The sequence below is a fragment of the Sardina pilchardus genome, chromosome 20 (assembly GCF_963854185.1).
Source record: "Sardina pilchardus chromosome 20, fSarPil1.1, whole genome shotgun sequence".
NCBI classification, from domain to species: domain Eukaryota; kingdom Metazoa; phylum Chordata; class Actinopteri; order Clupeiformes; family Clupeidae; genus Sardina; species Sardina pilchardus.
Genome location: NC_085013.1, coordinates 16,805,093 through 16,819,259, shown reverse-complemented (window position 1 = coordinate 16,819,259; position 14,167 = coordinate 16,805,093). Strand labels below are relative to the sequence as shown.

Here is a 14,167-nt window from a genome sequence, read left to right as displayed (position 1 = left end):
GCGCGTGCACACACACACACACACACACACACACACACACACATGCCAGCACACATGCACACAGAAGCAAACACACAAACTCACTTACAGTATATGAGTTGCAAGAGTAGGGGATGGAGTAGGAAATGGAGACAAATTGGCAAGCATGATTCATATTTGCGGAGAGGATGTGCAGGACTGAGCGGCGGTGGATCAGGGCCAGATCAGGGCCAGATCAGGGCCAAACATTGTCCAGACTAATCTCCTATCTAAGCTGCCAACTGCCTCCCCACCAACTACATAGGGGAACATACTGTACATATTTGTATTATTCAGACACAGTCAGGCCAGAACAGATAAACTATGATTGTTTCCCTCTTTTTTGCAGATAAAGATGCAAAAAGTTGTTTCTCTCTGCATGACAGGTAGACGAGTCCTTCAGCATTTTGTGTCCACGTGTTATCACAATCTGCATCTATTGCACCTCTTCATTCTGTTTTGCACAACATGAGCCATGCCATCAAGTTGAATTGATGCAAGTGCTTTATAACTACTACTTGGTCAGTCATCTGCCAGTCAATATGGCTTCTTCAAATTGCCTTACTGTGAGGGATCCAAACTGAAGCTATTTTGCAGTAAAGAAAAGGTGAGTGAAAGGATATGAATCACATGGCAAAAAAACACCAGTCATGCCTCTGTTATTTGACTTGCTGGAACTAACAAAGTGCTCTTTCAAATCACTTCTGCACTCTGTGTTTTCAGTGAGAGAAGAAATCCTGAAGACAATTCTATCTACATACAGTATAGTATGTTCAAACCACGGCCAAAAGCCTGAAAACAAAATAGTGTCCACTATTTTTCTATAAAGATATTTCATTTGTACCCTCCTTTTTAAATATTGCATCTGTCTCAAGCTACGGTTGTCTTTGCAATCACATAAAACTGAAGGGAGGTCATGCACATCCCCAAAACACTATTTGTTGTGCAGACTCAATGCAAAATTGTAGAGAGAATCCTGTTAATAATGTAATGTGCATAACTTTCCAAGCATGTAGCTATTCTTCAGACTGCTTTTGTACATGTTTCTTCAGTCTTCAGTCAATTCAGTAATCACAACAACAAGCATTAGCAAAGTATAATAGTTTTGACCATTTGTAAACTGAAATGATAAAGATAATTCTTTGTGAATATTGTATGTGGACTCAGAGGTCAATAGATATAGACCAACTGCTCCTGTAATTTCTCCTTTTGATCTTTAGTGTCATGGAAAACATTATGAAACAGGATGGTAGCAAAGCAAGATGTTGTTTATGTGTGAGTAAAAGGTCACTTCTCAATTGTGTTAGGAAGAACTCCTGTCCTCCCAGGAGGAGAAAGAGACACTCCAAAGATTCATGTGACATGCGGTCACAGTTTGTTTAACCTAATAAACAAAATGAACCCAAAAACAGGTCGTGTTTCTGTGTGAGGCCAAGGCAGCGAGCGCACTCCTCAAAGATGCACATCTCTATTTTGGTTCAGAGTGTGTGTGTGTGTGTGTGTGTGTGTGTGTCTCTCTCTCTCTGTGTGTGTGTGTGTGTGTGTGTGTGTGTGTGTGTGTCAGGCTAATGCCCCCTCTTCGTCACAGCACTCTTCAAAGAAACGTCGTCTGGCAATGGCATGCTTACACACAAGGCGCTCTCGGTTGAGACTCCAGATTTGTGGTTTGCCGATGGCAGAACGAGCTGTACCAAATGCCACCAGAGTAGGGTTGTTCCTCTTTCCATCTTAAAAAATCTACAAGAGACTAATTTCTGAGAACACCTCCATCTCACTTCTAACACTCCAACATGCCTACCTTGCACTTACTGTGCACTTCTGTACCTGATGTCCCTGCCCTTTGTCCTTTATCCTAAATATATTTAGTTCTTAGAGCTTATTCCAACTGCTAAAGCTTGATTGTTGTTCCTTGTAAGTGGCTTTGGATAAGAGCGCCTGCCAAATGAGTAAACTTACAGTAAGTGTGATATACGTTAATGTCAGTGTATATGTGGACTACTCTGCATGTGCACCACTCTGCAACCCAACAATGAGACATTAATATTTTTGCTCTTGTACAGTTGTCCTTCAGTTGTTTATGTATACATTAGTAAGGTAGAGTAAAATAGCCTCATTAGTGAGCTCGCAATGGGCTTGCAAAAATTCAGGCCTGAATTTGGTGTGTCCTGTTGCCCAAATGTCAATCCATGTGTATACAGTATAAGCCAATCCATGTCAAACGAATCTTTGGATTGGCTTGGATTGGCTTTTAAAAAAAGGTATGACAGCGTTGCATCTTTTTTTACATGACCTGTAGGCTACACATGGTTTGGCTGTAACTTTATTAACCAAGGCAGCAGCCTCGTTATTTAACATGGCAACCACCATATGTACCCAAGCAACACCCTGGCAAGAATCTTAACTACCCTAGCAACCACCAATATAATGTCAACCTAGCAACCACCATAGCAACCACATCATTAAGCATAACAACCACCAAGTACCCTAGCAACACCCATCTTAACTACCTCAGCAACAGCCTAGCAACCCCCATAGCAACCAAAATTACTACCCTAGCAACCATGTTATTTTGTATGCCAACCACCATATGTACCCTACTAATACCCTAGCAACCATCCTAATTACCCTAGCAATACCCTAGCAACAATCTAGCATCCACCTATATAATATCAACCTAGCCACCACCATAGCAACCGTGTTGTTATAACCACAATAAGTACCCTAGCAACACCCTCACAACCATCTTAATAATCCTAGCAACAACCTAATCTCAACCTAGCACCACCATAGCAACCAACATGATTACAATTAGATAATGCAGAGAATTCATGGGCAATTTTGGCAAATTCAATCCTATATATTTTGGAAGATACAGACATCTCAGACTTAATGCAAATAAACTAAAATGGTCATTATGTTACTGAGCTTCAGTAGCTAGTCCATGGCTTTTACTCTCAGCTTTGTGTGGTCGGAAAATATTCAAACCATTATTCCAAACTCTTCTCTCTTTTTCTCTTGACTTCCACTGTTACTGACTAGGTATTGGAAAATTGCACTGAGATTCCCCTGAGAAGAAAGCAATGCAGGGGAGAGACATTGGTCTAGAAAAAAATCATCGGTTTCGCAAAGCCATAATGTTAGTCTGACAACCTATATAAACAATGTCACCAGAATGTCACTTGTGCGTAACATTAGGTTACAGATTACAGGAATAGACCACAAAGAAGTAGCCACAACATAAAGGTGTTTCACAAATGTACGTAACCGTGGCAGCGACCAATGTGGTACACACACAGCATTGCCAGAATAACAGAGTTAGGTGGGAAGCCGTGCTTAAGTTCTGCACAAGTTGATTATTGAACTTCCCTTCTTTTGCATTGATGGAAAACATAGTGCATACTGTTTTCATGTCTGTGGTATTATGACGATGATGTGTTCAACCTTTTTCTCGATCTGGTACTGATGGTCACATATTTGCTCAAACTCTTCACAGATTTGTTCTCCTGTATGATAACCTTTGAGCAATTGCACACAATCAACTGGGATTTTAACTGCAGACAGTCATCTTCAATACTGAGCCAGTGTGCTGTGATTCTTAGAAAGCCTCTGATCCTATGATCTGGCCTTATGTCTACTGTCACTGACACACTATCTGTCTTGAGTCATTTTTCAATTTCATCCATTTCTCTATCACCACATTGTCCGGTTTTGATTCTTTGGTTCTTTATCATGAATAGCTGTCCTTTTTATAAAAACATTTGATAGTTTTGCTCATGCATTATTGTTCTGTCATCTCTCTCGTTTCTAATTTAGTATTTGCAAATAGTGAAACAGTGCCCCCTCTTAATGTTATGTGGTGAATATATGGTGAAACACAGTATTACACCTGTCATCTCCAGAGGAACCCAGCTTGAGTGAGTTGGCAGTGTTATCAGCTCAAGAAACTTTGAGGAAAAAAATGACTGAAGGGCCGATCACATTACAGGCGGCATGCGCTATGAAACCCATTCATTTCAATGGGTTGAGAGCACAAAAACGGGTCTGCCGCTGTGCTCAGCAAAGCGCAGCGCCGGCGGCATTTTGCCGCTTTGCCGCTGTTGCGCGTACCGCGGTCGAAGTTGAAATATGTTGAACTTTGACCGCGGCGCGCTGTAAGTGAATGGTCTTTTGCGCGGAGCCCAGCAGTAACCATAGAAATAGGAGCGGTAACAGCAACAAAAATCGTAGAACGTTATCTCAACCAAGAGCAACCTAGCGGTGAGCGCAGCGCATGCCGCCTGTAATGTGATGGGGCCTTAATAGCCCAATCAGATGAGGCTAGTCACTCTCAAGGCTCAATATCACTGCCAAACTTAGATAAGACAATCACAAAACTACACCTGGATAAACTACTGGGGAAGAGGTTTTAGGACTTTCAATTGAAGATAATGGTGTTTGCATGTTGTGTGTTGATTATAATATTTATTATTATGCTAATATTATACTTTAGCCTTATATTTGAAATAGGCTAAAACTTTCCTGTCCTGATGCGTTGGTGAATGAAGAAGCCATTATTTACCTCCGCCAAGGAGGTGTGTTTTCATCGAGGACCGGCGTTTGTTTGTTTGTCTGTCTGTTTGTTTGTTTGTTTGTCTGTCTGTTTGCAAGATAACTCAAAAAGTAATGGATGGATTTCGATGAGATTTTCAGGGAAGGTCAGACATGACCCAAGGAAGAAACGATTAAATTTTGGGACTGATCCGTAATTCTTTTGGGATTCCAGATGCATTTATGTATTTAGCTTAGTGGTGTAATGGCATGGTATGGCCACGAGGTGGCGATCTGAATAGTTCCGGTTCAAATGTATGATAACCTAGGAAGAACTATGCAGGCGGAGGTAGCTGCGCTCTCGGAGTGCTTTTCTAGTTTTATGTATTATCAGTAGGCCTACTGTAGGGGGCAGGGACATGTTTGAGGGGGGTTGAAAGGGAGAATTTCAATTTACACTGCCTGTTACTTATCCATTAAAAAATAATATTGTCATTATTTTTTTTTACCTCCGCCAAGGAGGTGTATGTTTTCATCGGGGACCGGCGTCTGTCTGTTTGTTTGTTACCTCCGCCAAGGAGGTTATGTTTTTTTTAATCGGGGGCCGGCGTTTGTTTGTCTGTCTGTTTGTTAGCAAGATAACTCAAAAAGCAATGGATGAATTTCGCTGAAATTTTCAGCGAATGTCAGGCATGACCCAACAAAGAAACGATTACATTTTGGGAGTGATCCGTAATTCCGTCGGAGCCGTTTATGTGTTTCGCTTAGTGGTGTAATGGCATGGTATGCCACGTGGTGGCAATCTGAATAGTTTAGGTTCAAATGTATGACAACATAGGTAGAAGAAGGCAGGTGGAGATAGCTGCGCTCTCTGAGTGCTTTTCTAGTTATGATATATTTTTTATCTCATTGGGCTTTCTCAGAATTTTCTCATGACAACCTTAATCATTACGGAACCCTGGAGAGAATATGCAAAAGAGAAAATATTTGTTGGTATATATCCAGAAAACATGCACTCATTTTGCTAAATTGTGTGCTCAGTTTACCAACTCCTGCGCACGTTTTACTAATTGTGCGAGCATCTCACTAAATAGTGCTCTCATTTTGCCAATTATGTTCTCAATTTAGTACACTGTGTGCACGATTTAATTAATTGTGCACACATCTTACTAAATAGTGTGCTCATTTTGCTGAATTGTGCTCTCAAGTGTTGTAAATTGAGCGCACAATTTTGTAAAATGCTCGCACAATATAGTAAATTGTGCGCACGATTCAGTAAAATGTGTGCATGATTTACTAAATTGAGAGCACAATGTAAAACAAAAGAGTGCACAATACACTAAATTGTGCTCAGAATATAAAATGAGACCACAATTTAGTCAATTGAGTGCCTAATATAAAATAGGCTAAGTGCATGATATAAAATGAGTGCTCACTCTCTCGATACAGAAATATATATTGCAATGACACCTCCAAAAAAATTGAAAGAAATGCTATTGGTCTGGGCGCACAGAAGTGCAAAGTAGAATCGATTTTTTAAGCACCAATGAAAAACTGTCTCTGCTCGGGTACCACTACACCATTGCACAAGTAAAAACGCAATGTATTTTTGTTTATTTATTTTATGTTTGTTAGATTTGATTGATTCCTGGTTGGTCTTGGTAGATATAGGAGTCGATATTTCACTGGAGGGGCGGTGCCCTAGCGCCCTCCATTGACCAGCCGCCACTGCCTCGATAGCTAATGTATGTAAGTGGTTAACTATGTCCTAACAAGTAGTTAAGAGTTAACTCTCTATGCCTCACAGTTGTGAAAAACAACACTTGTTTCAACTTATTTTTGCTTGTTTAGCCTAGAAGCACAGTGACACTATATTAACAACTCATTTTTGCTTCTTTTTCTCATGCAGGGTCATTACTGACAGCAACATGGTAAGCTGCTTGATGTTAACAGCTGTGGATGCATCGCATTGAAGGTTTGCAGCAAAGGAAACTGCAGCTGCCATGCTGTAAGTGTCAATTGCACTGACTACTGCAAGTTTGAAGGGGGTGAGATCCTCTGCTAGCCTAGAAATCTAGACGGCCCTAGCAGCAGCAAATCTAATTTGCTGCCCGGGTTAGTCTAGCCACTCTCCGTAGAGCTTGGGAGATGGGCTTCGGCAGAAATCACTGGACCAATCACATCGTGTATAGAGTCGGTGGGTGGGCTTAACTTAATGATGACTGACATGCGACCAGAAGTTGTGACCATTAAGGATCCAGCTACTTGAAAACAAGAAGGCGATATGTTTATAGTGCTATCCTATTGCGTGGAGAGGGAATTTGAAAGACAACTGTTGAGCCCTGCCTACAATGAGTTCCCAGACCCTACATCTTGATGTGGGTCTGGCTGGTCAGGCTAATCCTCTGCTACAACCAATTCACAAAACCAAGAAGATGATGAGACTGCGGGAATGAGGAAACAAATGATGAAGATGGTGAAGGCTACACTGCAAAAACTGCTTATCTAATGAAATCCAACCAAGTGTCAAGTGTTATCAAAATCAAAAGATCTAGTTGGTTTTCATAGCTATTGTTTTCATAATTGTTTCTGTGTGCATGCTGTATATATATATATATTATCATTATTTTGCAAGGGGCACTTAAAGAGGATATATGCAGGTTTGACGATTGCTTCGCTTGCAGGGTCCTCTGCAGAGCTTCCCCCACAGCTTTAGCGTGTACTGTATATTTAACAACACTCCTCAAATGGTCAGCCTGCCTTTTCATAAGCATAATCGTTGTGAGGGTGTTTTTTCCACTCACAGATGCTAGGTGGAAGCAAAACGGCCACCATTCAACCTGGAAAAAAAAAAAGACATCTGACTCCAGTGACTCTGAAGCTGTTCTGTTCAGGTAAATTAGGCAAAAAAAACCCTGCATAGTTCCCCTTTAATTCCTCAATCTGCCCATTACAGCTCCATTCTCAATATACCCCCTGAAGCCTTATACTGTACCTAGGACTCCCACTCCTCAGGCCCACTTTGTGCCATCACAAAGTATGGCAGGCAGTCTGCCTGCATACACCTATCCCTAATTAAAGAGCTTGTTGGGCTTTTCACTGCAATACCTGCCTTACACCTGTATTACTGTATAGTGTAATCACTTCAATAAAATCAATCATTTTCTTCATATGGGCACGATGAAGACCAGAATGACCATAGGTCAACACTGCCTCCTGACTAGGTTCCTTAAAGGTTTTCACCAACACAGACCCCAAGTATACGTGTTTTCCCTTGGAAAATATTGATCTGATTTTGCTTATGAGCAAAGTAGAGCATATCTAATGAGATATGGCCTCCTATGCATATTTAAACATGAAAATAGGGGGAAAAAACATGCTGTATTTGAATGATGCATGACCATTCAAAAAACATGACTGGTTTTCTAAAGATACAAAGCTTAATGCTAAGAGGTGATGTGTCCCTTTAACTCTAGGGTCAATATTTCTGGGTTCAAGAAAATGCAACTAGATTTTAGCAGCTCGTAGTCAACTATTTTATCTTTATGCATAGTGGTGACTTACGCTGAAATCTTTCGAGGCTGATTTCATTTCTAACAATATCCTAAACACATACGTTGACTTGAAGTCTGTAGTGAGATCGGCTGTTTCCCATCTTCCCATCTGAAATGTAGGCCTTCGCTTATTGCCTGAGTTTTTTTTTTTTAAGTGCTCACGGCTTTCTATTCTCTTTCTCGCTGGCTGTAGTGAAGAAAGCTCGACTCCGCTGGATTTAAAGGAAGCGCCCCTATCAGTGGACCATATCATTACGATAAGAATCCAGTTCAGATGTGTTTGTGAAACGAAACCAACATTTTAATGACATTTCAACATTTATTCGCGGGTCAAACTGAGAAATGAGGAGGGGCGCATGCGGCCCGCGGACTGCCAGTTGCCCATATCCTACCTGAAGTAGTGGATCAAATGTGAGAAGTTTGTATTTGCATTGAAGCTGGAAAGGACTCTGTTCATAGTGTATGAGTTAATTGAATCAGAAATTAATATATAGGCCTAAATCTTAATGTGCGATGAAGTCTTGGATTTGTTATTCACTGAATCTGATTCTGAAGGAAAATATCTAACTTAAGAAGATGACGATCGATCCGACTATTGACATTGATCATTCATGGTGGTGCAATTGGATTTGGATGTGTTATGTCCGTAATGGACGTGGAAGAGTGGAGGCAGCAGTGGTGGCCCGGTCTGCATCACAACTTAGTTTTGACCAGCCAAGACTTTAGTGTTAGCTATTGAACTTGTTTTGTCACACTTATCTTTCTTTGGGATTTTAAGTGTCGAATGTGGTTGTGTTACTTAGTTTTGTATTGCAGATACACTGCACACTGTTCTTAATTTGTTAGCATTGCCAGAAATATCATCTTTGTGTTCGATTTTGAGTAGGCCTATTTTGTATGATGTCGGTCGATCAAGTCTCAAATCATACAATTTGTGACTCGAATTAAATTATGTGACTTGCCCCTCTCCCCCTCCAGTAATGACGGTTGCTAAAACTAAAAGCGTAAAAGATATGTTGAGAGCAAAGTAAACCAAGTAGAGTCATCATTTAAATTACCCTTACAGAGACTTGTTTACATCAGCTGTAGAGTATGTTTAGGCCTACATGTATGTTTACAGTCATGTTCCATGACAGAAAGTAAAACAAACTCTTAAGCCTACTGTCTTTTCTACATTGTCTGTATGGAAAAGCGTTGGGATTCAAAGTTTTGTGGCAAAATTATAATTATAAATGCAATAATTTTTTTTTTTTTTTAATTTGACTGGTACATTATGACATCCAAATCAGCTGCCAACATTGCTTTCAAATTTTGACCATTACACCTTTTGGAATTTTACAACTGAACACCAAAACATCTAGCCTGGGAAAACCGAGGCGAACCATATCCCATGTTCCAAAAACCCTGCAATCACAATTGCTTTTCCGGCATTGGGTGGGATTGATGACAGAGAGACCAGTGCATTCAACAAAACCAATGGCTGCACTGATGGCAACAAGGTTAAACAGATATGGACGTATTTCTTTGGAATTGACAACTGTGTTTAAAACCTTCCAAGAAAGATTTGATTGATTTGATGCACTTTTGAAATGATTTGGTAAGAGCTTAAGATACCATTTTAATTTCACTGCTGCTCAAATGTGGCAGGCGGCATTGGGTGGATGTTGCAACACTAAAGAAATTGGCTGGATGGTAGGCAAGAACCAGGCAAAAGTAACACAGTTATCAGTGCTTTCCATGAGGGACTCTCACAACAGGCATCATTTGTCACTTAAATTGACAACCAGGATTGTTTAAGCTATTTGTTCTCTGGTTTTACACTGGCATGGAATGAAAGAACATAGTCGATTAGCTCGCCAAAGGCAACAGAAGCAACCTCACCACAACTGAGCAACAGGTTTGGAACTGACAAAATTCCAGAGTGAAGTGATGCCAGATAATTAGCAAGTGCAATAAACATGTACTTATGAGTGTTTAAAGGTTACAGATTAAAGAGTAGCTCTTAACAGATGTCTTAACTTGAGTGATCCCTCACATGGAACATGTATGACTTATTGTAGTGTGTGCCTCTCAAGGGACACTGCAGATGTTCTCATATGCTAAATAAGCTGTAAGGTCATTTATGGATCACTGAAATATGATATTGTCCCTTTTAGACACACTTGCTATCTCTCACAGTCACATATTAGATGAATGTTCTCATAAATATCATCCATGGCATCCATGGTGTATATTGGGATACTGATTACCTATACCTCAGATGCATGAAGAGTTATGCAATATAAAGTGTTATGCATACAAAGTGTTGCAATGAAAGAAAGTGTTTAATCTTTGTCTTTTTCTCATTATCATAATTCCAGTTCAACTTAATTGTAAACATCAAATACATTGAATTCACCATCTACTTCACTGCAGCTGGAAGCTGCTATACTATGTGCAGGTATGGGGGTATATAGAGTAGCACCTTTACATTGTTAAGAGTGATTAGGTAATCAAAATGTGATTAAATAATACATTTGCCAAGGACATAGTAGACATGCAATATTCAAGTGTTAACACTCTCTCTCTCGCTCGCTAAAAAACAAGTTAATGACAATTACTAATTGTATCATTACACTTCAGGTTATTGAACTGCGTTTTCTTATTAAATCTTAATACGTCATACATTTCAGGTGCAGGCTGTACTGTGGTGTGGATAATCCCTACTTGTTCACCATATTTGTGTTTGAGTTCAAACTGGGGTCGCAGTTAAGTTAAATCCTTAATAAAGGCTGATCTTAACCCAGCCACTGTCTATCCATTGATTAGTTCAGCAACTGAAAGAGAATTAGAACTAAATCCTACCCCCAACAGTTTTTCAATCGATTGATTGATTCGTTTCCACTTCTGTTAACTCATTCAAGAGTGTGGTCATACACTTTGCTGCAATCAAATTCTCTGATTGTTTTAAATATTCACAATATGCCTCCGTTTGTGTCACATTCCTTCAGCCGATCCGTCGCATTATGTCATTATTGCATCTTAGCTAAAACACTAGTCTATCTACACTGAAAACTGTCAGGAGTCTTTGACATTTTGCGAAGGCTACCTATGTGAGCTTCAAGGATATCAGACACACAATTAAATCCATATGTACAAGCAGACTTCTGAGACAATTCATCCACTTTCTACCTCTTACTTCCCGCGCGTAATTTGGAGCGTAAACTGGCTTTAGTATTGCGTTTGTTATATTTTTTGGAGATGTGCTTCTAGACAGGTTGTTAACAGCAATTACATTTGAATATACCGAAAGAAGAGGTTTGTTACTTATTAAGTATGATCTTATCCATGAAGAAGTTTATCACCACTGCTCACTGAGTGCATGCAATACTCCAACGAAGAGGATCGTTGTCTGTTGTGCATCCTTTCGTACATCACTGTTTGGGTAAGTCTTTCCTAAATTGTCACTTTAACTTTCTCTTTACCATTGTTTTTTCACTATCAAATAAAGCGGATATGTTTGCTCTAAGTGTTTTCTGCATCCCTCTGAATAGTCTCCATGTCTTGTGGCAATCACCAGCGCCGTCTAGTGATATTCCTATGCGCTTGGTGAACATAAAGCACCTGCTCTTAGACAGCAACAGAGCAGGACAATACAAAGCAGAATACCCACAACAACTGACCTATGCTATGGGCTAAACATTCACACAATACCCAGGACAGGTGAATATTATGTACAATACTAGTCGTTAGTCTTCACACTTATTTTGTCTTATTTAATGTCAGAAGTGCAACGAATAGTCTATGCGACGGCAAGCAGGCCTGATGTAGTACATATTATTCTGCGCAATATTATCTGTGCGGGGTTAGAAATATTGGTTTATTATATATTTATACGATGAGAGCTATTTTTCACAACATTATAAATTCAGATTGTGTTATTGGGACCCGTTATTATAGAAGTTTTTATGTATTGATTAATTTCTAATTATGTGGGAAATGTGTAAAATCTATGCGTAATCAATTAACCTATGTGCCAATGGCATATAGCCTGTAGGATCAACAGGTAAGGTATTACAGGGTGGTAGATACGAATGCATGTGTTATGTTGTTCCGAAGTGTTTCCAATATATTTCTCAGAAATTAGTCTTCAGGAACTAGTTAGGTTACATTTCCCTATTCCTTACATCACCAACACAAGTTAATGGGAGGTAATCCCCACCATGTGAGGGGTCGGTCAAGGTTGGAGGCGGAGTGTATTTCATTCAAATCCTCACCCCAGTCCTATAAAAAGGGAACTTGTGTGCAGTCAGGAACTCAAGTGCAGAGGATCAGAACGGATGATAACACAGCCACTCAAGTCTCCTGTAGCCAGGCCTAAACACGGTGGTCGCGCCACCCCCGTTCGGCATGAAAACCATCAAGGCACTTAAAAATGCAGTCATCTGTCTTATTTTGCTGCCTCGCTTCCTGGTGGCTGCGGTCATGCTCTGGTTCCTCGATTTTCTGTGCGTAAGGAAAATGCTGTTCAAAATGCGGGAGACCGAGGGGAGCGCAGATGATCCACCTCTGTGTATCTCTGATTCTAATCGGATGTTCAGCCTGGAGTCGCTGAAAGCGGTCTGGCACGGTCATAAACTGGACTTCTTTAAATCGGCGCACTTGGGACACGAAGCGCCGAACACCGAAGTTGTGCAGCTTGGAGACCGAAAAGCAACCCGGATTCTTGACTATGCGAAAGGCAAGAGACCACTAATTCTAAACTTTGGTAGTTGTACCTGACCACCATTTATGACACGCCTGAAGGCGTTCCAGCGGGTTATAAACCAATACGCTGATATAGCAGACTCCGTTGTTGTGTATATAGAGGAGGCGCATCCGTCAGATGGATGGGTGAGCTCCGATGCGCCATACCAAATCCCCCAACACCGTTGTCTTCAGGACAGACTGAAAGCGGCAGAGTTGATGAACCAAGAAGTGCCGGGTTGTCTTGTGGTCGCAGACAGTATGGAGAATTCGTCAAATGCCGCGTACGGGGCGTATTTCGATAGACTTTACATACTCCAGGACAACAAGGTTGTGTACCAAGGAGGCAGGGGACCGGAGGGATACCGAATATCTGAACTGAGGAACTGGCTTGATCAGTACAGACACAGTATTGAAAATTCCAGAAATGTTGTCATTCATATATAATTTAAACATTCTGTTTCCCCCACGTTTAGAAATTTGAACCAAGGCTGTTATCATTGACAGACTGCAATCCCACTAGTGTTGTTCCCTCTCTTATTATAGGACTCAAACCAATGACATTGTTTGTGAAGGCGGAAAAGTGTATTATCACAAGACAATAAGTTGTGTCCTATAACTCTTTAGTTTATTTTACTCTTGGGCATCTGAACATCTCCGTTAGGTATTCAATCAATTATGTTGTTTACTTGTTAGTTATCAATCGCATATTTGTATATTCGAATTATATTGTTGCTGCATTTGTTATGCCCTTATCTCCCTGTTCTGCTTCGTACTGTGTGAATGATTAAGGGGATTCTCCTGACTGCGTAATGCTCACTGACATACACCCCAGTATTGTTGTGAAGTTCGGTTTTTAAAAGGTGCGTCACCAGAAAATCGATACTGATGTCTTAATACTGGTGTACATGTGCGTGTGCATTGCCCTTTTTTATCGAGTATGTTTTGTAAATGATACATCCTTTTTATTGAATATATTTTGTAAATAAACACACTTGTAATTTAAATGGTGTTCTGTGAGAAACTATTTTTTAAAAAGTAAAGAAGATCCTCTTTTATAATTACAAGATAGACATTTTGGTAATTGGTGCCGTATGGTAGCCTACAAGCTATTAACGCGCGCATTTAGCTCCGTTTAAACATAGAGGAATAACACCATTTGTACACCCTTTTGTGTGTGTCTCAGCGTGTTCTGCGATTTACAGACCTTCATGACAATACAAACATCTTTCCTTTTAGATAGATAACTTTCAGTACCTGCGGCCACACACGGCATTAGGACATTGTTAACATAACAATTAAAGAGTCATACGCGTGTGTGTGAGAGAGTGTGTGTGTGTGTG

The 14,167-nt window shown here is 40.3% G+C and overlaps 1 protein-coding gene across 1 annotated transcript; it reads left to right on the top strand.

Annotated features, from left to right (window-relative positions):
• Positions 1 to 12,343: 12,343 nt before the first annotated feature.
• dio3a (iodothyronine deiodinase 3a) lies at positions 12,344 to 13,825 on the top strand. Its single transcript, XM_062522845.1, has one exon. It carries the CDS (start codon positions 12,489 to 12,491, stop codon positions 13,269 to 13,271), a length of 783 nt encoding a protein of 260 aa, XP_062378829.1. The 5' UTR covers positions 12,344 to 12,488; the 3' UTR covers positions 13,272 to 13,825.
• The last annotated feature ends 342 nt before the right edge of the window (positions 13,826 to 14,167 follow it).